This window comes from Rhinolophus sinicus, linkage group LG03 (assembly GCF_036562045.2).
Source record: "Rhinolophus sinicus isolate RSC01 linkage group LG03, ASM3656204v1, whole genome shotgun sequence".
In the NCBI taxonomy this organism is placed as follows: Eukaryota; Metazoa; Chordata; class Mammalia; order Chiroptera; family Rhinolophidae; genus Rhinolophus; species Rhinolophus sinicus.
This window is the reverse complement of record NC_133753.1, coordinates 34344506-34370098: the sequence shown is the minus strand read 5'-3', so window position 1 is coordinate 34370098 and position 25593 is coordinate 34344506. Positions and strand designations below refer to the sequence as shown.

Below are 25593 nucleotides of genomic sequence, written 5' to 3'. Positions count from 1 at the left end.
AGGAAAGCCCAACCTAGATCCATAGCCTTGGGACTGGAAAGGAGGGTCTGCATTTGAGATACACTGCCCCAAGGAGGTAGAATTTACTCTTAACCGAGATAGGAATGCTAGAGCATGAGCAGATTTGGGAAGAGAAATAACGGGTTCAATTGGTCCATTCTTGGGATACATCTGTCTTCAGAAATATAGAAAGCTTAATAGTTTGGTGGTTTTAACATAGGCTGAGGTTCTTTTTTGAATCAGAGTCTGATGCTGTCAGTGCTTTCCTTTTCAAAGCTTTCTGACCATTCTATGTTAGTGAACCCCACCTGTAATAATGGTGTACATTTCAGAGTTTCTATTATGTATGAAGCATTATAGTAGGGCCTTTGTATATGTACATGTCATGTAATTTAGTCATTACAGCAACCCTGCAGTGTATTATATGGACAAAGGAAGCAGGTAAGGGCGAATAAGAAATTTGGGGCAAAAACAGTCTGTCTGATTTAAAAGGATCGGCTCTTCCCATTACATTACCCTGCTTTTTAAGGCTACTACTGCTAATAATACTCATACCACTAAGAATAATGGCTAACAGTTATTGAACTCTTACTCTGTGCTAAGTACTGTGTTAAGCGCTTTAAATGAAATACCTTATTTATCCTCAACTTATAGTTGGGAAAACTGAGGCCTGAGGTCACGTGGCTAGTAAGTGATGAAGCCTACACTTTAATCCGGCCAAATCCACATACACTACTTTCTATTGTCTCTAGCTCCATGATTATTGCAGTAATGTGGTATTGGCTAAAAATTGTATTTGCTCAGTGACCATATTCACTCTTCCACCAGAAGTTTCCTATTCTGTTAAAATATGAAGATCCTAAAAGTTGCCTTTATTCTTAGAGAGCTTCACTCTGAATCATATAACTGGTTTGGATGTGGTCTCTTTCAATAAGACAACAGCAGCATAGAAAGCTTCCAGGTCAGTACAGCAGTTGGCATTGCCCGTTTTAGTAAACTTCAATTTGGTTCACTCCTATTAATGAAAAATATTATGATGCAGATGACATGATTTATTTATTAGGGGAATCCCTGCTGTCTATATACTAATATAAAGTTCTGTGCTACCATGGCCTGTTTTGGTCTGCTGATTTCCAAATGTGGTATCTAGAGCTGTTTGTCAGGTTCTGCCTTCATAACCCATGGAAGCCCCAACTGTATTTCCGCACTGTGAGTTGCCTACTAGGTTCACTGTTTATAAAAGGTGGGAGTTGGAATGTTCCTTTTTATTGAAAAGAGCAAAAATGCTATGAAAAGTTTGTTACTATGAGTATATACAGCAGGTATTCATTGTGTGGGTTAATTTGAAAAGCTTTTTCTGCATGCCCACTTCTGATGGAATTTGGGCCAAATTACAAGATAATGCTTGGCATAATTTTTTTCACATTACACTACAATTTGATGGTCATTCATTTATTTTTCATTTACTCATCCAGTAAGTATCAACAAATCCTTGTTATGAAGATGAATAAGATGTGCCCTTACAGGAGGAGTTTATTATCTAATAGAGCTGTTTACAGACGTCACTTTGCAGTCTTGATAAATGCAGTGAATGTGGCTTACAATTTCCAAAGAGATTCGGGCTCTCAAATCTTAGAATTAATGAAATTAATAGTGTATATTCTTGTGTGGTTTCCACACCCCAGTATTTGGGGAAATAAATATTGTCTTTGATGGGGGGAGGGTAAGAGATATTACAGCCAGGTGACACCGGTAGGCCAGGTGACACTGGTAGGCCAGGTGACACTGTTAATCTCTGCAGAGCGGATGTCAGATATTATTTATAGACTATTCTGACATTTAGTGAGAATCTAACATTTAGGGTCCGTGTAGAGACTTTCATTCTATATAACTTTTCCAAACTTTCTATCCGCGAATGCATAGTATTTCTGTGCTTGCATGACTGTGCAAGTATAAAGGAGAAGAATAAAGCATAGACTACCAAATTGTTCAAAAGAAAATACAAATTTGAATTATTGAATCTATTATGTACACCGGGCATAAATCTTTGAAGCCAGGGGAATGTTTTCAGACATAACAAGATGGAACCTATGTTCCTAATTGTGACACAGTTCCTTGAAAAAAATTCAGCTGGGTGCACTGAGATGAGGCTTTGTGTACAATTTGCCATTTTAAAAGCCCTTCCCCGAAATCCAAGGTATTGCGCTGGCTCTCGGAAGCAAAGACGGAACCCCCGCGACAGGACCGGAAAACTCGCTGCCGGAACGTTTGTGCTGCAGTGCCTTGTCCCCGGCCGGTGCTCATTTGCAAAGGGACCGTCTCAGCAAAGTGCCCGTTGGTAGGAACCTGCTTAGCTTCGGGTCTGAGGGGGGATTGGAGGTGACTGTAGCTGTGGCTGAAGCCCGCGTTGGGGAGAGTCCCCACGAAAGGTGCCATGGACGATCAGGGCTGCCCCCGGTGTAAGACCACCAAATACCGGAACCCCTCCTTGAAGCTGATGGTGAATGTGTGCGGACACACTCTGTGAGTTGGGGACAGTGGATATCATGGGAATGAGAAGAACAGGGTTGGACGAGAGAGCTGAAAGATGCTTGGCTTTGGTTCACGGGGAAAAAAGGGCGTCATTAGTTTCGGTACTGGGGAGGAAAATAGGAAAAGGGAACCTTGTTTCTGTAAACTGACTGTAGCCACTAGCCCTAAGCCGCCTTGGCCTGCTTTGCACTGCAGGTTCCCAGATGTACTTAGCAGCTGGTCAGGTTCCCCCGTCCATAGCTGATGAAAATCTTGACGGTATTTCCAGGCTGTATTGTCCACTGGGGTCCAGACTTATCGCTGGTTAAAAGCATGGGGAATCGGAGTGTTTAATTGCACGCGAATTTTTTTTAATTGAAAAAAGCGAAAGTTATGAAAACAAAATTACTGTGAGTATATACTGCAGCTATTGTGTGAGTTAATTTGAAAATCCTGTCTGTATGCCCACTTGTCCTGATGGAGTTTGGTTAGACTTTCATCACTGAAAGGGAGAAAATATAGATCTAGACAGTTAATTTTATTACAGTGGCTGGCATTTATTGAGTGCACATTATGTGCCAGGCACTGTTCTAACCGCTTTACCAGGAATCATCTCACTTCATTCTTTCAACAGCCCCATGAAGTAGGTGTTAGTATCAGTACCATTTCTTAGGGAAAGAAACCGAGACTGCTCAAGGTCCCTTATTAAGTGACGCTGCTAGAATTGGAACACAGGATGTCTGACTCTAGAACGCCCATTTTTGGGGGAGCGGGGGAGCCGGAGGAGGGAGGTTGAGTTTGTGTATTTTGAAGAATAAGTGCAGGGATTGGTTAAAGTGTTTCTTGCTATGTTTTTGTGGTCAATAAAGGTAGTTGTATAAGGCATGGATGTAAAGTGCTATATTCCTAAAGTTTCTCAGAGATGAAAAAATGATGGATCTGCCTTTTGAGCAGCTCTTTTGCTCGGCCCTTTCCAAACTCTTTGGAGAGTACTTTTTCTCCTAATAATGCCACCTTGAGCCATTGAGCCCTTGAGCTCTTTGAGCCTCTTGAGCCTTGCTTTTGCTCCGGGCTGGCTCCAAAACCTTTGGAGTGTACTTTTTCTTCTAGTAATGAACCTTGAGCCGCTTTTCTTTGTGCTTGGCCCACTCCTAGTAATTCTTTAGAGTGTACTATCTTTTCTAATAAGCAATCTCTTGCCGCTTTAAAAAAAAATGATGGATGATCTACAGTGTAGTAGACAAGGTCTTTGGGTAAGCATAAATTGCATGATTAATTGTAGTTATAATGATTTAATGGGATTTATTAACTCAATTGGTCTCTTTTTCTAATTAATCTTTATTTTTATCCTTTATCCATGATAAAATGATTTAAGATTAGAAATAAGGTAAAAGTAATCAAGTAGAATGCATGGAAAAGGAAAGTGAAACAAACACTATATGCAGACAATTAGTTTTTTTTAGAGAGATTCAGTTTCTCTTCATTTTCTTGTATCAGGTTTATTACATTTGGTGCTCAAAGAAAGGGAATTTACTTTTTTGGAAGGATACTAAATGTAATTAACTGGAAGAAATTTCTGCCCAGTAGAAATGAGCCAATCAGGGAAGATTATGTGATTTCAGTAAAATAAATGGCACTAAAAATTTTTTTTTAAATTTTCAATTACAGTTGACATGCAATATTATATTCGTTTCAGGTGCACAGCATAGTGATTAGACATTTATATAACTTAATGTGATCACCCCGATAAGTCTGGTACCTATCTGACACCACACATAGTTGTTACAATATTAATTGACTATATTCTCTGTGCTGTACTTTACATCACTGTGACTGTTTTTGTAACTGGCAATTTGCACATTTTTTTTTTTTTTTTTTAACACTCTGGTCTCACTGTTCCTTTATTCCTCATTTTCCTGTCTTGGTTGTTAAAGACATTTAAACAAATTTCCTGGCCTTCTCTAGGATCTGAGCCTCTTCATCAGGGATGTAACAGTGGGCTAGAACATTAGCATTCATGCCAGTTAGGGGAAACATTAGGCTAATCTTCCTTATATTGGCCTATAGCTGATACCGAGGAAGGCACATGAGCTCTAGCAGTTCTAAAATACAGAAATTTACATAACTATAAGCAAAGCTTAATTTTTAGATTTAATTTTTTATTTTACTTTATTTTTATTGTTAGTTTCAGGTGTACAAAACAATGTAATACTTAGACATTTATACCCCTCACAAAGTGATAATCCCCCTCCCCCAGTCTGCTAGCCCTCTGACATCGTATATAGCTGTTACAGTTCCCCTGACTCTGTTCCTTATGCTGTACTCCACATCCTGTGATATATATATATATATATATATAAAATTATAGTTGACATTCATTATTATTCAGCTTCAGCTTCAGGTGTACACTGCAGTGTTCTGGTACCTACACGGTCCATGAAGTGATCTCCCTAATAAGACAAGTGTCCATCAAATACCCTACAAAATCTTTACAACATTATTGATTATATTCCCCAAACTGTCTTTTGTATCCCCGTGGCAATTTTGTGGTTACCGATTGTGCTTTCTAATGCCCTCACCTTCTCCCTCATCCTCACCCCCTTCCCATCTAGCCAACCTCAGTTTTTTCTCTACGTCTCTGAGACTCTTTCTGATTAGTATGTTCATTTATTCTGTTCTTTAGATTCCACATATAAGTGAGATCATATGATATTTGTCTTTCTCCGTCTGACTTACTTCACTTAGCGTAATGTTCTTTAGGTCCATCCATATCATTGCAAATGGTAAGGTTTCATTCTTCTTTATGGCCGAGTAATACTCCATTGTATAAATGTACCACAGTTTCTTGATCCAGTCATCTACTGATGGGCATTTCGGTTGTTTCCATGTCTTGGCTATTGTGAATAGTGCTGCAATAAACATAGGGGTGCATACATTTTTTCGAATTAGTGTTTTGGATTTCTCTGGATAGATACCTAGGAGTGGAATTGCTGGGTCATAAGGTAGTTCCATTTCCAGTTTTTTGAGATACCTCCATACTGATTTCCATAGTGGCTGCACCAATCTGCAATCCCACCAGCAGTGCACGAGGGTTCCCTTTTCTCCACATCCTCCTCGCCAACACTTGTTGTTTGTTGATTTATTGATGATAGCCATTTTGACTGGGGTAAGGTGGTATCTCATTGTGGTTTTTATTTGCATTTCTCTAATGATTAGTGAGGTTGAACATTTTTTCATATGTCTGTTTGCCATCTCTATGTCCTCTTTAGAAAAATGTCTCTTTATGTCCTCTGCCCATTTTTCTATTGGGTTGTTTGTTTTTTTGGTGTTGAGTTGAATGAGTTTTTTATAAATTTTGGAAAATAACCCCTTATGAGATGTATCATTGACAAATATCTTCTCCCATTCAGTGGGATGCCTTTTTGTTTTATTGATGGTTTCCTTTGCTGCAATTTGCACATCTTAATCCCTTCCCTTTTTTCACCCATTCTCCCCAACCCCTTTCTCATCTGGCAATCCTCAAAAATGTTCTCTGTTTCTATGAGTTTGTTTCTGTTTTGTTTGTTAATTTTATTTTTGTTTTCTAGATTCTACATATAAGTGAAATCATATGATAAATTTGTCTTTTCCTGTCTTATTCTCATTCCTCTTAGCATACCCCCAGATCCATCCAGATGGCAAGATTTCATTCTTTTTATGGCTGAGTAGTATTACGTTGTGTGTATATGTCTTTCAAATTAGTGTTTTGGTTGTCTTTGGATAAATACCCAGAAGAATTGCTGGATCCTTCTTTGTCTCGTGTTATGGCCTTTGTTTTAAAGTCTGTTTTGTCTGATTGTAAGTATTGCTGCCCCAGCTCTTTTTTTTCATTTCTATTTCATGAACTATCTTTTTCCATCCTTTTACTTTCTGTGTGTGTCTTTCCATCTGAAGTGGGTCTATTATATGCAGTGCATGTATGGGACTTGTTTTCTTCTCCATTCAGCCACTGTATGGCTGTTGATTGGAGCATTTAATCTGTTTGTATTTAAAGTAATTATTGATAGGTATGTAGTTATTGCCTTTTTATTATTTGTATTTTTTATCTTTTTTTTCTTCTTCTTCTTCTTAAAGAAATCCCTTTTAACATTTCTTGTAATACTGGTTTGGTGATGATGAACTCCATTAGCTTTTTCTTGTCTGGGAAAATGGCTTTTTTTAAAATTTTTTTATTAAAGACAATTATAAAATACTTATTTTTAACCAGAAATTGCTTTTGTTGTATCCTTAATCCTTTTTGTTTTCACATAAGAGTTCAGAATTGTCCAAGTCATTCTGGTGTTTCATTTATTATAGATCATATTTTTATAGTCCTTTCTTGACTTGAAATATGAACAAAATGAATAAAAGAGTATAGAGTACTGGCTAAGAGAACAAATGTTTGATTTTGAATTCTTTACTCTTGTAGCCTCGGTGGCGTTAGGCAAATTACTAAATGCCTGTGCCTCACTTTTCTTGTCTGTACAATAGAAAGGATAGTGTTACCTGTGTTACAGTGTTTGAGGAGTAAATAATATATGTAAAATATTTGGAGGTGTTTACTAGAGTTTCTATCACATAGTGTTTGTCCTATATATTGGCTATCATATTTTCATTATTATTTGTGGATATTATGGGTGCTAAACTACAATGATATTAAAATAAGATCTATTTGGCTGCTATGAATGACTTGCACAATAATGATTATTTTTAAATTAATGAGACTCTACAATGTGAAAATACAGCTTTAATTATAATAACCCTATTGTAATTTTGTTTAAAAAAAATTTGTTTTTTATTGGGGCATATTGGGGAACAGTGTGCTTCTCCAGGGCCCATCAGCTCCAAGTCGTTGTCCTTCAGTCTAGTTGAGGGCGCAGTCCACTGGCCCATGTGGGAATCGAACCAGCAGCCCTGTTGTTCAGGGCTCACGCTCCAACCAACTGACCCATCTGGCCGCCCCTGTAATTTTCTTAATATGAACTTACTATCATGTTCTCTCATGGAAATATGTATATATTTCTACTTTTTTGATTATGTATATCTTAGATATCTTTTCTAAATCAGCACGTATATGTCTTCTTTATTTTTAAAAGTTGGATGGTAGTCCACTGTTCATTTGTACTATAATTGATTTAACCAAACATTTTTTTGATGAATATTTACATTTCCAGTTTTTCACTGGAGTAGATATCTACCTACCTACCTACCTACCCACCTACCTACCTATCTATGTATGTATGTATCTCTTTGAGTATTTGTACAAGCATATCATAAAATATAACAAGCAAACCACATGGTAAGTACCTAGTAGTGCAATTGTATGTGACTTTTTAATTTTGATAAATATCGCCAACTTGTTCTTAAAAAAGATTGTATTGATTATGCTTCCAGTAACTATATATGGTAATTTTTATTGTGACACATCTTTGCTGATATTGGGCATTATTATTTTTTAATTGGGCATTATTATTTTTTTAATCTTCCTCTTCTGATAAATAATAAAACATTATAGATTTTATGGGACATAATTTTGATTTGACAGTATATTGAATTTGTACAGCATGTATTTCACAGTATTGAACTTGAGCATTTTTATAAAATGCTTGTTAGTTTGAGAGGAGAAGGTATGTATTGTTATTTACCATTACTATTTGTATTAGTTATCTATTGTAATGAATTACCCCAAAACTTAATAGCTTAAAACAAATATTTATATTTCTGTTGGTCAAGAATCTGAGAGTGGCTTAGCTGAGTGATTTGGGCTCAGGGTCTTTGCCGAGGGTCACTGAGGCTGTTGTCTGGGGCTGGAGTATCTGTTTCCAAGGTCACTCATGTGGCTTTCAGCAGCGGCTCCAGTTCCTCCTCAGGGGTCCTCCATAGGGCTACTCGTGACATGGCTTTTTCCAGAGTTAGTGATGAGAGAGAACCAGAAGCTGCAGTCTTTTATAATCTAATCACAGAAGTGACATTACCATCACTTCTACTATATTTTGTTCACACACAAAAGAGTGAATACCATGAAGCAGGAATCACTGGGCCATCTTGATGCTGGCTGTCACACAATTTTACTCACTTTGGTTTTTGTTTGTGGCGTCAAGTAGCAAAAGCATTTCAGGAGGCAAATGATGGAGTGAGTAGGAGTAGTCCTTCCCAAAAGATAGGAAGTATGGGAGTATGGAAAGATTAATGAGGAGTACTATTTATTTATTCATTTATTCATTCATTCATTTATTTTAAGGAGGGCGCAACTCACAGTGGCCAATGTGGGGATCCAACGGGCAACCTTGGTGTTATTAGCACCACACTCTAATCAACTGAGCCAACTGGCCGCCCCTAGGAGTATTATTTATGGGAGAAAATAAGGAGCAGAAAAGAGAATGGAAGTGAAACATTATGAAAATACTTTTTTCCTGTAACTGTTAGCAATTGAGGAAACATATTCCCTTATGTATCAGTTCAACCCAACAAACACCTAAATGAATTGATTGCATTCACATCAAAGAAGATTGGATTCTATGTTTTTTCAATTCAAAGATGAGCTTTGTCTTAATTACAGAAAAGGGTAATTATTTTTCTTTGTTTATCAGGACCACCTATTTTAAGAAATGGACCTTTCCTAGAATTCTTTTATAGAATTAAGAAGGCATATTGAATTAAGTGGAATCAATTATATCTAATATTCTTTTAAGCACAGTCTTTAATAATTTAATTTCTGTCCCAATCATCTGGGCAGAACTTGTCTCTGAAATCTTTATGTATATTTGATTTTACTAAATCAAATTAGTGTGTCATTTTAAACATACATAAGACACAAAGTGGTGGAATAAACAAAAACATCCTGATTTGTAAAATTCAGTATTTTACCATATTTACTTAAGATATTTTTCTCTCTTTTTTCCTTTTTTTCTCTGTCCCTCTTTCTCTCTCTCTCTTTTATTTACTGATGTTACTGGGTGGTTTGTCCAGAAGAGTTACCCATTTGTATTTTGCTGACTGTGTCTCTGTGGTATAGTGTAATGTTCCTCTGTATTTTCTATAAATTATTAGTTATGTTTAGAAGCTTTATCAGATTAAGGTTATATTTACTTATTGTTGGAAAGAATAATTCATCACTGGTATTCATTTGTTTTAACTAACGTGTTGCATAGTACCTTTGTGCAGATCAGGACACAGCACCTCCTCTGGGCAGAAACATTAGGAAAAGGCACTCATTCTAGGTAGAAAAATTAGAAAAGAGAACTTGATAATGTATATTGTTAATGTATAATTTTATTCTGTTGTAAGAGAACATACCCTGTTCAATTTCAATCTTTTGAAATTTTCTGAAAACTTATTTATGGTCCTGTATATGGCCTGTCTTGGTGAACAATCTATGTATATTTGAAAAGAATGTGTTCTGTGGCTATTGGGTGCAGTGTATTATACATGTCAATTAGGGCAACTTGGTTGATAGTGTTACTCAGATCTTCTATATCCTTACAGTTTATTTTATTTACTCATTTTATCAATTATTCCCACTGGATTGTAGATTTGTCAATTTCTTTTTTAGGTCAGTCATGATTCATTTATTTTGAAGCTCTTATAAGGTACATAGATATTTAGAATTGCTATGCCTTCCTGATGAATTTCTCCTTTTGTCATTATGAAATGTCCCTTTTTGTTTCTTGTAATACTCTTTGTCCTGAAGTTTTATCTGATATTAATATGGTTACGTCAGCTTCCTTATGCTTACTGTTTGATGGTATATCTTTTTCCATCCTTTTGCTTTCAACTAATGTGTGTCTTATATTTTATAGTTGGGTCTTTTTTTATCTGGTCCAAAAATCTGTGCCTTTTAATTGGTGTGTTAGTCCCTTTATGTTTAGTGTAATTATTGATAACATTGGGTTTAAGCCTATATGCTTTCCATTTGTCCCTTTTGGTTTTTGTTCATGTCCACTTCCTGCCTTATTTTGGATTAATTCTTTATTTTAATGTATTGGTACATTAATAATAGCTCTTTATTGTTATTTTATTATTTTTAGTGGTTTCTCTGGGTATAATAATGTGTATCATTATCAAAGTCTTTTTAGAATCAACATCTGACATACTGTTTTCCACTTCCCACTTCAATACTCCACAGATGAGAACATAATAATTCCATTTACTCACCCCTCTCAGCTTTTATGCTGATGATTCATATTTTTTACTTCTATATATGATTCAATATTGTTACTTTTTTTTTAAAAAAGATTTTATTGGGGAAGGGGAACAGGACTTTATTGGGGAACAGTGTGTACTTCCAGACCTTTTTTCCAAGTCAAGTTGTTGTCCTTTCAATCTCAGTTGTGGAGGGTGCTGTTCAGCTTCAAGTTGTTGTTCTTTCAGTCTTAGTTGTGGAGGGCACAGCTCAGCTCCAGGTCCAGTTGCCGTTGCTAGTTGCAGGGGGCACAGCCCACCATCCCTTGCGGGAGTCGAGGAATTGAGCTGGCAACCTTGTGAGCCATCCGGGAGGCAGCTCAGCTCAAGGTGCCGTGTTCAACCTTAGTTGCAGGGGGCAGAACCCACCATCCCTTGCTGGACTCGAGGAATTGAACTGGCAACCTTGTGGTTGAGAGCCCACTGGCCCATGTGGGAATTGAACCGGCAGCCTTCAGAGTTAGGAGCATGGAGCTCTAACCGCCTGAGCCACCGGGCCGGCCCAATATTGTTACTTTTATTTTAAACAATCAGTTGTCTTTAGGAAGTGTAAAAAATAAAATAATAGTCTTTTTAGAAAAACACCTTTATTGAGATATAATTCACATACCATAGAAGTAATTCATTTAAAGTGTAGAGTTAGTGGCTTTTAATATATTCTCAGAGATGTACATCCATCACCACAATCAATTTTAGAACATTTTTGTTACTCCACAAAGAAACTCCACGAAGAAACTCCTCACCACTTAATGATCACTCTCCAGCACTCCCCACCCCTATCCCTGTTGCTCCCTACCACTGGGCAACCATTAATCTACTTTGTTTCTACAGATTGCCTGTTCTGGACATTTTATATAAATGGAATCGTACAATATATGGTTGTCTGTGATTGGCTTTTACTTAGTATGTTTTCAAGGATCGTCCATGTTGTAGCATGTATTAGGACTTCATTTATTTTTGTTACTGAATACTGTTTCATTGAATGGATATACCACATTTTATTTATCCATTCATTAGTTGATGGACATTTGGGTTGTTTCCACTTTTTAGCTATTAAGAATAAATGTTGCTATGAGCATTCATGTACACGTTTTAGTATGGACAAATGATTTTGTCCCCTTGTGTTTGTACATAGGAGTATAATTGTTAGATCACATGACAACTCTATGTCTAACCATTTGAGGAACTATAAGACTGTTTTCCAAAGTGGCTGCTCCGTCTTACATTCCCATTGGCAGTGTAGAAGGGTTCCAGTTTTTCTACATCTTTTGCTAACACTTGTTATTATCTTTTTGAATATAGCCATCCTAGTGGGTGTAAAGTGGTGAAATGTAGCCTTTTATATTCACTTACTTATTTATCATCTTTGGTATCCTTCTTTTGTTGTTCTTCCTTTGGATATGACTTTATAGTTGTATTGACTTTCTTATGCTTGAAGAACATTCTTTATCATTTCCTGTAGTCCAGGACTGTAGGTAAAGAATTCTCCCAGGTTTTATCTGAAAGCTTTTATTTCACCCTACTCTTTGAAGGATGTTTTTGCTGAATATGAAATTATGGGTTGGCATTTCAATACTTGAAAGATATTCTTTGATTGTTTTATGGTTATCATTGTTTGTGATGAGAAGTTAGCTGTTATTCATATCTTTCCTCCCCTTTATGTAAAAAACTTTTGAGGCTGCTTTCAGGATTTTCTCTTCATTTTTAGTTTCTAGCAGTTTGACTATGATAAGACTAGATGTGGTTTTCTTTGTATTCATCCTAGCTGAGGTTTGCTGAGCTTAGACTTGTAAGTCAATGTTTTTTCACTCTATTTGGAAAATTTCAGTGATTATTTCTGTATTATTTTCACTCTGTTCTCATTTTGTAACTCCAATTACATGTATGTTAGACTCTTTGATATTGTTCTATAAGCCCTGAGGTGTTATTAAATTTTTCTTCAATCTTTTTTCTTTCTGTTCTTCAGATTAGGTACTTTCTGTTGATCTATCATCAAGTTCAGTGACTCTTATCTGCTATTTCCGACTTTCTGTTAAGCCCATTCAGTAGCTTTTTCATTTGTTAATGTCCTTTTTGTTCTAGACTTTTCATCTTGTTTTTTTATAGTTGTCATTTCTTTGACTAGATTTCCTATCTTTACACTCATTAGAACCATATTTTCCTATAGTTCTTTGAATGTATTTTCCTTTAGTTCTTTGAACATATTTTGTGTTAATTCTTTAAAAATATTTATCATAACTGATTTAAAAGTTTCTGTTTGCTTGATCCAACATCTTGGCTGTCTCAGGGCTGGTTTTTATTGACTGCTCTTTTTTTGACTGGGGGTTACATTTTTTATTTTTTTCATGTTTAGTACTTTTTTCAGCTGTATACTGGATCATGTGAGATGGTACATTTTAGAGATTCAGAATTTTGTTATTTTTCTGTGAAATTTGTTGAAAAAAACATTTTTCTTTCTTTCTTTTTTTGTGTGTAGATAGTTTAGTTACTGGCTGATCACCTTGAATTTTGTAGGCTTGCTTTTAGTATTTGCTAGGATGAATTAGTGGAGAGCCCAGTGTGTTTCCTTACTTTAGTGCAACTCAACCTCCAGATTTTTAACCCTTTGCAAAACGTGTTGGGGCTTGATTTTAGGCTTTGTTAGTGTGAGTCTAGAATAAGTCTTCTTCTAGTTTGTGGTCCTTACTCTTAGATGAAGTACTAAGAGTTTGGTATCTCAGCTGGATGTCTGTGGTATTAATAAGGTAGTTAATATGGTTTCTCTACTCTGGCTGAGTGGGAACTTCAGAGTATTATTACCCAGCACTTTTTAACTACCCAGCCACTTTCTTTTAAGCCTTGGTTGGTTTTGCCCTGCACATGTGCAGCCTATTCCTTGGCCAAGGACTTATGGGGGTTCCCAGTGCAGACTTCTGGACCTTAAGCCTCGCAGATTTCAACCTTATCAATTGCACTGAATTCTGCCTACTCAGCTTAGCATAACCACTGTGCCCTTCTTAAACTCTTGGTTACTGGGCCATGGTCATGGAAGTTGTCTACAGGTAAAAAGCTGAGGCGATTGTAGGACTCACCTTGTGAGTTTCTCATCTCTGAGGGTTTATAGTCTTGTTTATAGTCTGCTGTCCAATGCCTGTAACAATTGTCTCATACATTTTGTTTGTTTTATGGGTGCTCATGGTGGGAATGCTAGTCTGGCATCAGCTACTCCATCATTTTTGTTAGGAAAAGCTGGGCTTACTGTTGTTGAGGCATTTACTTTCTGTAGTCTCAGTTCTATGTGTTCATGTTAATTTTCTTTACCTCAGAATTGGCAATTGCTTGTGCCCTTTTAACATTTCTTTACTTTTGTAGTTTCTGGTTACTTTTTTTTACTACCTCAGCTTATTCCCTAATACTTTTCTAAGCATTCTTTTCTTTTTCTTTTTTTAATGGAGTGTGTTGAAAGTGATTAAAATGTAATGCTACAGAAGAGCTCTAGAGAATTAATATATCTTCTGAATGATAATTACAATGAAAATCTCAAAATTATTCTCTTTGAAGGAGGTGGTTTTTGCTTTCACTATGTATATAAGAGTTTGTGTCTCATGCATTTTAGTAATCCAGTTGTATGAGTAGTAGAAAATCTGAATCACGAGTTAGAAAATCTGGGTTCTAGTTACGTGATAGACTGGCCAGTTTTAGGCCAGCCATTTAACTTTGATTTGTTCATTTGTTTAGAATAGATAGTTTTTATTCCCCTTCAATCTCTTAAAATTTGGGTAATTTAGTCAATAATTTTAGCCTTTTCTTCTTGTATCATTAATAAAATTGTTTTGTAACATTAAAATTTTAGTTATTTTTGTTAGCTGTAATTTTCTTTTGCAGTATGGGGGAGAGTGCTGCTCACCCTATTTATAGAATATGAACACTTCATTGAATTGGTTATTTTATGGATGTAATATATATTTTTTGGTTTGATCAAAAGTGACTCTTAGTGCACTTTAGTCTTTTCGTTTTAGTTCTTTTTCTTATTGAGTGTACCTTAATATTATAGTTCTAAAAACTATGATTAATAAATATTTAGTACTTAATGTTATTTATAATGTATCTCTTTATATGTGTATATATAACCCTATGCCTGTCCAGCTCTTCTCTAATTCTTTTTTTCTGTACTGGGAATCCTTTTTTTAAGATTCACTTTTATCTGCTGACTTGCGCTCATATTCTCTCTCTCTCTCTCTCTCTCTCTCTCTCTCTCCCTCTCTCCCTCCTTCTCCCACTCCCTCTCTCCCTCTCTCCCTCTCTCCCTCTCTCTTCCTCCCTCCCTCCTTCTCTCTTCCTCCCTCCCTCTTTCTTTCTCTACATACACACACACACACACACACACACACACACACATTTTTTGTTTTTGTTTTAGAGGAAACCTTTTGTAAGGTATTGTCTGCAGGTATGCAGGTATCCGGAAGTTTCATAGGAACTTTGGCTTCATGGATGGGTACCCTTTAGTTCTTTTTCCCTGGAAGTTATCAAATTTGTGTCCCAAGATTCAAACAGGTAATAGGAAACTAACTATTAGATGTTCAAATTTATTTGTTAAAATGCAAATTATTTTATTCTGCAAGAATCTGAAACAATAGCACAATTAGTTTCCTTTAGGGATCAAGTATAAATAGAGACAGACTTAATTTATTTTCTCATTGCCTTTTTTTATGCTGTGGGCATAAGCGTTATGTGTAACAAATATGTGATGATAGTCTGCCTGAGTTTGAACCCTAGGCTTGCTACTTACTCTTAGCTGTGTGAGTTAGGGACAATTTATCATTTTCTTTAAGTCTTTGTTTTCTCGTCTGTGTGGTGAGTTTGCTAATAGCATATACCTCACTGGGTTACTGTGAAGATTAGATGAGGCTCAGTTCAAGTAAGTTTAAGAAATTAGGTAAATACAAGAGTAAAGTTATATTTAGTTTAGTATATATAAACTATAAAGTGTTATTTTTAGTATTTTAAATTAAAAAATATACAGTGTTTAGGTTAAGTTTCAGGGTTCTTTTTGGCAATTTATTTCTTGTTTACTTAGCAACTGGTACATGGAATGAGAATAATCTAATGAAAATTTAACCTAGTAGTTTTAATGGTTCTCTTCAAGTTTTAAATGTGTTAAGCCAATTTTCAAAGAAGCATAATAAGACTCAACAGTAATTTATTAATTGTTGGTGTTTACTAATTAATACAAGTTTGCAGTCGTTCTCATACACTCAATAAATTTTCCGGGCCATTGATTCCCACACACACTTGCCTTATCCTAAGAATCATTTTGGGTGCCTAGTTGTTATAGAATACAAATTTCTGGGCCCAACTATAGACCTTTGGGGGAGTGACCTTGTATTTTATACTAGTTATCTAACAGAATCTCGTGCTCAAGCAATGTTGGAAAACACTGTGCTGGATATACAACAGTGAATGTGGCAGGTGTGGTTACTGCCTCACCCTTTAGTTTTGTAGCGTTTTAGCTCATCTTTTGAGTCACTGAAAGGAAATTAGTTTTTCTCTCTTCTTTATAAGGTAGAAAAGGGAAGTTTAGAGTTATAAAAGTATTCTTTGTAAGTAGGTGTGAAAGTGGGCTTTATGCAATATGTGAAACAAGCTGTTTGTTAAAAAAGTGCTATCAAAGAAACAGAAACCTGAAATCCTAAAACCTAATTGTAACCATTCTCCTGATTTAGGAAAAGGGCCTTTTGGGAAGAAGCAAATAATTTTGGTGGGTGTACCCTAAACTTCAAAATTAGCATCAAGGGGACAAAAATGTTTAGGTGGTTCCAAATGCATAAATATTTTTGTGGAGCAGCCACTGAAGAGTAAAGATGTAAATATTAGACCCTTTAGGAAAGTGGAATGTGATGTTTAATTTGGCTGTCAGGCTGAGGATGGAAGCCTGTGCAAAAGTACATGCTACAAATTACTATTTGTTTTGTCAAAAGGCTTGATAGGAAGCTGGCAGCCTCAATTTAAAATTGGAAGGACTTTAGCAGTCATCTTTTTTGTTCTATTTTAGACCTGTCCGTTTCTTTTTTTTAAACAATGGGAAAACTGAAGACTAAGAAAGGTTATATGGTTACATTGCCCACCTGGCCAGTTCCATTTTCTTCTTTCTGTGTTAAATTCCAGTCAGGAATTATTTGATTAAATTTTTATCACATTTGCTAAATAAAATTTTTATTAATGTAACACAATGAGATTGTAGCTCAAACCCATTTTATATAAAAAATGAAATACTACAATATTATCCAAATCAATTGCTTAAAACAATTTTCTCTTTATATTTTAGTTTCCAGGATGCTAGCTTAAAATAAAATAAAAAACCAAAAAACTTATAAACATTCAATAATGACTTTTCCACCAATCCTGTATTTTGCCGTATCTTTTTCTTTGATTGATAATATATAATGTCATAGTATTTGGTTTTTGAGGTATACAGTCGTATGCAAAGTAGGAAGCCTAAATGTAGTAAGTATATGATGAAACGATTTGGAGGATTACTTTTTTCTTTTTTTTATCAGAAGCAAATTTTATATCCTTTTTTTCTGTTATCGTTTAGTTTCTTTAGAGAGCAAAAAATCTCACAATACTTCTGAAAAATCCATAATTTAGACTTTATTTTGTGTTATACTCAGGTGTCTAGAAAGATTATATAAACCACCTCATAAGGAAAACTTATAGTATTTTCATTTTGCATATTTCACATTTTGATACTGTATGTCAAAAATATACACATACACAAATATATGTATACTCTATAAAAATACAAAAAAGTAAAATTTAATGGACTTTGTTAGAAATGTTTTTGGATTATTAGTTTTCCTTTCATTTACTAAGTTAGAATATGTAAAAAACTGAATTTTGAGATGAAGAAAAATGGTTGTATACCTCATTCAATTTTTTTTAGAACACAAATATGATAGTGGCTATATCATTGAAAATTCATGAAGGCTCTGTCAATATGGTGCAGTGCCTCTGCATCACTGATTTATATATATTTAATGAGCCTGCTATTCTAATTTCAGGTAACTGAAGCAAACTGTATCTAGCACTAACTCTGATTTACTTAGAAACAATTCATTTTATTAAAATATAGATGTCTTGAAATCTATCACTGCTAAGTATAATTTCTTCATAAATATTTCTACAGCGTTTACTTTCTGACTATAACTAACTTGTCTTTAAACAGAGCATCAGTTTTTAGTACTGTTTCAGATAATGTTACCAAAATGCATCGTTTTGTTTGATCTTATTTCTTGCTACTGATCTGTGGAGTTGGAGTAGAAAATATGAGGGGAAAAAATCTTTAAAAAGTAATAGGATTGTGACATGGCAAGTTATATTTTTGAGATCTCTTGGAGCACACATGAGGACCAGGAGAACTGACTCTGGGTGGTGAGCACAGTGTGATATACAGATGATGTATCACAGAATTGTATACCTGAAATCTATGTAACTTTACCAACAATTGTCGCCCCAATAAACTTTAAAAAAAAACGTATATTTCTATATTTTTTGGCATTAGGAATGTTATTTTTGATATTTACATCATTTTTAGTTTTATTTTAAAATATTTTTATGATGTCTATTTTGTTAGTTTTATTGAAAAGATGGTATTAAAATATTTTTTAACAACAGAAAAAATTGTATATAATACTTTTACAGAGCATTTATTTTAATTTTTACCTTCTGATTCTTGTGTATATCAACACACAAATGAACAATTAGAAATCAATATTATATAATGTGCGACTTTTATGGAACAGGAATTTGCTGAGCTACATATAACTTTGTTTTCTAAAAATACTAATATTGCCAATCAAGTGAATACATAATTGATATCTTAAGATATAATAAAATGTGGTGTTAGTGGATAAAAATTCTTTATCCATATTGGCTTTAACGCCAATCAATTGATAGTAAAGAGAGTGTGTTTTCTTAAGAAAGGTGAGGTTGATAAACAAAATTTTAAGCAGAAGGTGAGGTTGATAAGCAAACGTTCTTTGTCTTAAGGTAGTTTAAAAATATTTCTGAGATGTAGTATGTTATAGTAAATGTTTCTGCATTATTCAGATTATGAATGTCTTGTTTCTTATAATTGTATCTGGTACATTTATTAATATTTAATTTCTTTTGGAGGTTAATTGCAAAAAGCAATCAATGTAATGTGCTGCAACTAAATGCAAAAACATATAATTTATAGTAGGAATGGTGTCAATAATAATAAATTGCCACAGCTAGAATAAGTTTAGTGCTTGTAATTTCCCCTTGGGAAATATATTATTTGTGTCTCCTGTTGGCTTTATGTATTTTGGGTTTATATTATTTGGAGTTTCAATAGAAGCTAACATTTATATGTTACGTGTAGAAGTTAGAATGTAATAAACTAGAAATTATTGAAAACATATGGCCAAAGTGGATTGATTAATAAAATACTTAACAGAGGACAATTATATACATATGTATTTACCAAGATTTTTTTTTTCCTACCAAAAGATAGAACCATAAATTAAACCCGTGCTTTTTTTATTATATTCTCTTTACTAACACTGTGTTCCCAATTGCTGTATTCATTTATGGGTTTTTGGTTTTTAGATTATGCTTATAGAGAGACATTTTGGTGCAGTGGTTAAAAGCATCAACTTTGGAATGAAAGAAACTTGAGTTAAATCCTTATGCTATTATTTACTAGTTGTGTGACCTTTAGCAAAGGCTATTTAAAAAAATTTTTTTTTTAATTAGTTTCAGGTGTACAAAACAATGCAATAGTTAGATATTTCACCCCTCACAAAGTGATAACTCCACTCCCCCAATCTGTTGCCCCTTTTACATCGTATGTATCTATTACAATTCCATTGACTCTATGCCCTGTGCTATACTCCATGTCCCATGAATGAATATATATATATATATATATATATATATATATATATATATATATATATATTTATCGTTGACATACAGTATTATTCACCTTCAGCTGCAGGTGTACACTGCAGTAGTCAAGCATCTACATTGTCCATAAAGTGGTCTCCCTAATAAGACATGTGCCCATCTGACACCCTACAAAATCTTTACAACAGTATTTATTATATTCCCCAAACTGTCTTTCATATCCCCGTGGCAGTATTGTAGTTACCAATTTATGATGTCTAATCCCTTCCCTTTTTCCCTCATCCTCACCTCCCTCCCTTCTAGCAACCATCAGTCTTTATAACTCTAAGACTATTTCTGTTTACTTTGCTCATTTATTCAGTTCTTTAGTAGCAAAGGCTATTTTGACCCCCAGATTCCATCTCTAAAATCTCTAAAATGGTGATAAAAATAATACTACTTACTTTACAAGTTTGTTTTGAAGATTAAATAAATGACAAGTGGTACAAAGTGCTTGGCATATTATACCTGGCATCTAGCAGCTAATATTTATTGAGCAGTTACTATTATTAAGAGTGGTGGTGTCAATCTTAACTTGTTATATATTGTTTCTTTGTGAAAACTTATGAAATATTTGCAATAATAGAGAATTTTAAGTGCGCTAAGGGTACTGGTCAACCAGATGTAATCACAGCTAGCGATTTCTATGCATAAATATATGTTTCTTTTTTAAAAATATTAAATACAAATGGGATTGTGCTATATGAATTTCTCTGCAACTTAATTCATTTATCAGTATATCTTGTATAACTTCTTATGCTTAGCAATCAATGTATATCATTCTTTCATTCTTTTTTTCTGGTTGCAGAGTATTCCGTCGTTTGAAAATGCTGCAGTTGGCCCTTGAACAACACAGGGGTTAGGGGTGTTGACTCCCTCACAGTCGAAAATCCACATATAACTTTTGACTCCACAAACTTAACTATTGATAGCTTACTGTTGACTGGAAGCCTTACCGATAACAAAAAGAGTTGATTAACATATTTTGTGTATTATTATATACTGTATTCTTACAATAAAGTAAGCTAGAGAAAAGAAAATGTTATTAAGAAAATCATAAGGAAAAGAAAATACATTTACAGTATTTATTGAAAAAAGAATCAGTGTATAAATGAACCTGTGCAGTTCAAACCTGTGTTATTCACTATAATTTATTTAACCCCATCATATGGTATTGGAAATTTTGGATGTTTCCAGATTTCCAACATTTGGATTTTGCTATTATAAGTTTTCAGCACACATCCTTATCTTTGTGTATATGTGAGTATATCTATAGGATAAATTTCTAACATTAGAGGGTGCTTTAAAAATTTTGGTAGATACCGCCAATTTTTTTCTCTTTATTTGTTTTGCTTTTCTCAACTTTATTGAGGTAGAATTGACATTCATTAACTGCACATATTTAGTGCATAATTTAATCAATTTGACACACACACACACACACACACCTATGAAACCATCACAACAATTAAGCTAACAAATATTTCTATTGCCCACCAAATTTCCTTATGCTCTTTTGTAATCCATCTGCCTTCTTCTACTATCTCCAGGCAACAACTGATTTGCTTTATCTTAACACAGATTTGGTTTGGTTTTGCTATAATTTTACATAGAATCATATAGTCTATTTTTTTTTTTTTTGGCCTGGCTTCTTTCACTCAATTATTTTGAGATTCATCCATGTTTTTGTGTGTATAAGTGGTTCATTTCTCTTTATTGCTGAGTCGTATCCCATTGTGTAGATATGCTAGTTTGTTTATTCATTCACCAGTTGTTGGAGAGTTGGCTTGTTTCTAATTGTTAATATTACAAAAGAACTGCTGTGAATTTTCATGTAAAAGTCTGTGTAAACAAGTGTTTTTGTTTCTCTTGGGTAAATACCTACTAGGAGTGGCATGGCTGGATTTATGGTAGTCGTATTTTTAACGTTTTAAGTTTTCTAGTTTTAGATTTTATATTTAGATCTGTGATCCATTTTGAGTTAATTTTTATATGTGGTATGAGGTAAGTGTTTTTTTTTCTTTGCAAGGATATCTAGCACCATTTGATCTTGCACCATTTGTTGAAATGCCTTTCCTTTTTTCACTGGGTTGCCTTAACATTTTTGTCCAAAATCATTTGAGTGAATAAGGGTGAGTCTATTTCTGAACCCCCAATGTATTCCACTGATTTATATGTATCTTTGCTGGTTCAGCTAAACTGTTTTAATTTCTGTAGCTATATGGTAAGTCTTGAAATCAGGTAGTGCAGGTTCTCCAACTTTGTTTTTTATTTTAAAAATTGCTTTGGTTATTCTAGATCCTTTGTATTTCTATATACATTTTAGAATCAGTTTGTCAACTTTTGTAAAAATGCCTGCTGGAATATTGATTGGGATTGCTTTAAATCTGGGTAGAATTGCCTTCTTGACAATATAGAATGTTCCAGTCAATGAAGATGATGATAATGCATCTTTTCATTTATTTAAGTCTTTAATTTCACTCAGCAATGTTTTACAGTTTTCAGTATAGAGGTCTTTTATTATATTTATTTTTAGGCAACTTGTATTTTTTGGTTCTATTGTATATGGTGTTTTTTAAAAAAATTACTTTCCAATTGTTTACAACTAGTATGTAAGAATACAATTGATTTTTGTGTATTAACTTTGTATCCTGCAATCTTGCTAAATTCATTTATTCTGGTGTGTAGATTCTCTGGGATTTTCTATGTAAATAATATCGTCTGTAAGTAGGGCTGTTTTGCTTCTTTCATTCCAATATTCATTCATTCCCTCATTCATTCAGCCTTAATGCAATGCTGAAATCTCTATAGTAATGCTGCATTGGCGTGGTGAAAATGGGCATTCTTGCCTTTTTTTTGATTTTGAGAGGATGAAATTAAGTCTTTCACCATTAACTATGATATTAGTTATAGATTTTTTTCAAAGGTGCTCTTTATCAGTTTGAGGAAGTTCCTTCCTATTCCTAGTTTGCTGAGAGAATTTTGTTTTTTTTTCCTTTTTAAATCAGGAATTGGTTTTGAATTTTGTCACGACCTTTCTGAATCCATTGAAATGACTGGTTTTTCTCCTTTATTCTGATAATATGCTGAATTACATAGATCTTTGAATGTTATTTCAATATTGTGTTCTTGGCCTTAACCTTAATATGTCATGATGTATCATTATGTACTGTTAGATTTGGTTTACTAATATTTTGTTAAGGATCTTTGCTTGGATATCCTGTAAGTTTTTTTGGTAATGACTGTTAGGTTTTAATTAGAATTTCTCTGGCCTCATAAAACCAGTTGTGCTGTGTATTAGCTACCTATTTCTTTGTAACAAATTACGTCAAAATTTAGTAACTAAAAATCAAAAGCATTATCTCACAGTTTCTGTGAGTTAGGAATTTAGTAGTGGCTTAGCTGGGAGGTTCTGGCTCAGGGTCTCTCACAAGGTTGCAATCAAGGTACTGTAATCATCTCCAGACTCTATGGGGGAAGGATCAGCTTCCAAACTTACTTGCTTGAGCTGTCATCATCTGAAGACTCACCTGGTCCTGGAGGATACACTTCTAGGCTCGCTCATGTGGCCTTTTTGAGGAGTCCTCTGTTTTTTACTGTTTGTTGGCTACAAGCCTTAGTTCTTTGTACATGGGCCTCTCTTCCGGGTTTCTTCATTGTGGTCACAACATGATAGCTTTCTTTCCCTAGAGTAAATGATTCAATAGAAAGAGGTAGAAGCCACAATATCTTGTGAACTACTTTGGAAGTCTGACACGGTCATTTCTGCCACATTCTATTTGTTAGAGATCTAAGTACAGCCCACATTCATGAGTGGAGGGGAATTAGACTTGACCTTTTGATGAGAGAAGTATCAAAGAATTTGTGGACATGTGTAAAACCACGTCAACCATGATATCTGTCTGTTTATCACTGTTATAGCCCAAATCCAAGAAAGCTCCCAATAACCTTGCCTCCTGGTATTCATGCCCTTGTGTAATTTCTTCCCAAATTGTATCAGAGTTTCTTGTGTGACCAATAAAATATGGTGGAAGTGATGGTTTGTCACTTCCAAGGCTAGCTCATAAAAAGACTCTGTGGCTGTCTCATGGGCCACTTGCTCTCAGGCAGGACAGATTCTGTGTTGTAAGCAGCCATGTGGAAAAGGCCCAGGTGGTGAAGCGCTGAGGCTTCCCACCAGCTGCCATGTAAGTGAGCCAGCTTAGAAGTGGAGTCCCCAGCCCCACGCGTGTCTTCAGATGACAGTCCTGGCCGACTTCTTGAGAAATAAGCTGCAGCTGGATTCCTGATTCAGAAACTATGAGATAAATGTTTATTGTTTTAAGCTGCTACATTAGGGGGTATTTTGTTATTCAGTAATAGATAACTAATACAATCACTTCACCTTTATTAAAGCAAAAGACATATTACCCAAACTTGTATATTATTGGGGATTTTTTTAATGATAATAGGGAGAGATTTCTATGGGCCTATGTCAAATAAAGCCATTGTCATTATGTAGAGTAGTAGTTATTGTTCAGGGACATATAAACTACTTTGATTAAGAAGTAAAGTAATCTAGGGGGAATCCAGTAATATTGTTTCTTATAACTATAAATTACAAAGGTAAAAATTTTATCATGTAAACTTTGATAATAATTTGGTGCTTTTTAGTGAGAATCTTCTAAGTTTCCTATCGTTGACTAAGGTCTTGATTAAATTTTATGGTAATGCATCAAATAGCAATTTGAGGAGCTAATTCTTTATAACAATACATTAGCTTATTTATAGATTTATTTATTTTTAAAGATTTTTTTTTTTTTATTGGGGAAGGGGAACAGGACTTTATTAGGGAACAGTGTGTACTTCTGGGACTTTTCCAAGTCAAGTTGTTGTCCTTTAATCTTAGTTGTGGAGGGCACAGCTCAGCTCCAACCAAGTCCAGTTGCCGTTATTAGTTGCAGGGGGCACAGCCCACCATTGCTTGCGGGAGTCGAGGAGTCAAACCGGCAACCTTGTGGTTGAGAGCCCACTGGCCCATGTGGGAATCGAACTGGCAGCCTTTGGTGTTAGGAGCACGGAACTCCAACCGCCTGAGCCACTGGGCTGGCCCTATAGATTTGTTTTTTATAAGTTATAAATACAGTAGTTTTGAATCTCATGTGGAATTTATATTCTGAAGTTGTGTAAAGTAGAAACAATACAGAGTGAAAGAATTACCCTTGATAAAACCAGAAATTGTCAATATCGATAAATGATTTTTCACTCAGTTCAGTGTAGTCCATTTCCCCTCCAGCATAGGAAGAAATCATTGTTTCTGTAGCTGAACATCAGATGAAATAATTGGCTCTTGTTTTGTCATTGTACTGAAAAGACTTATTTTAAACAGTAAGATATAGTCTAGTTAGATGCTCATCGTAGGAGAGAGATTGGGAACTGAGTGCAACTGAGGGAACAGCTGAATGACATCTCCCATTTTATGCTTTACTCTGGAGTATAGGTATAGTAACTGAGAGGAAAAGACAGATCATATGGGCTGCTTTAAAAAAATGCCCCTGTCTCTTTTTGCTGAACACATAAGTAAATTTGTGTCAGTATATATGTATAGAATGTAATGCCACTGTATAATAATAGAATGCTTGTGAAATTTGTTCTTTTTGGGAAAAGTAGACTTTTCCTTTATTTAATACTGATACTTAGATTATTTGATAGAATATTTAATGGAATGTTACATGAAAGATTGTTTTGTTGATTTCCATTTAGCACATTATGGCAACCTCTGTTCATAATGAGGAGTGTATGTAACAATGAAAAGTTTTAGTTATATTCAGCCAACACACAACCAGCGTACTACACACTTATTGAAGACATGTATTATAGGAAGAGTAACGTAGAAAAGTTTAAAATAGAACTTCTGCATTTCAGAGCATGCTACAGTTGTCTTGAAAAGTTACC

At 34.7% G+C, this 25593-nt stretch overlaps 1 protein-coding gene across 1 annotated transcript in view; it reads left to right on the top strand.

Moving 5' to 3' along the window:
- Positions 1–2305: 2305 nt before the first annotated feature.
- The window catches only part of MNAT1 (MNAT1 component of CDK activating kinase), a 175916-nt gene continuing 152628 nt past the window's right edge, over positions 2306–25593 (top strand). The window contains exon 1 of the mRNA XM_019750784.2: positions 2306–2523. Coding sequence (XP_019606343.1) covers positions 2435–2523 — 89 coding nt within the window. The 5' untranslated portion in view covers positions 2306–2434. The remainder of the gene's footprint in view (positions 2524–25593) is intronic.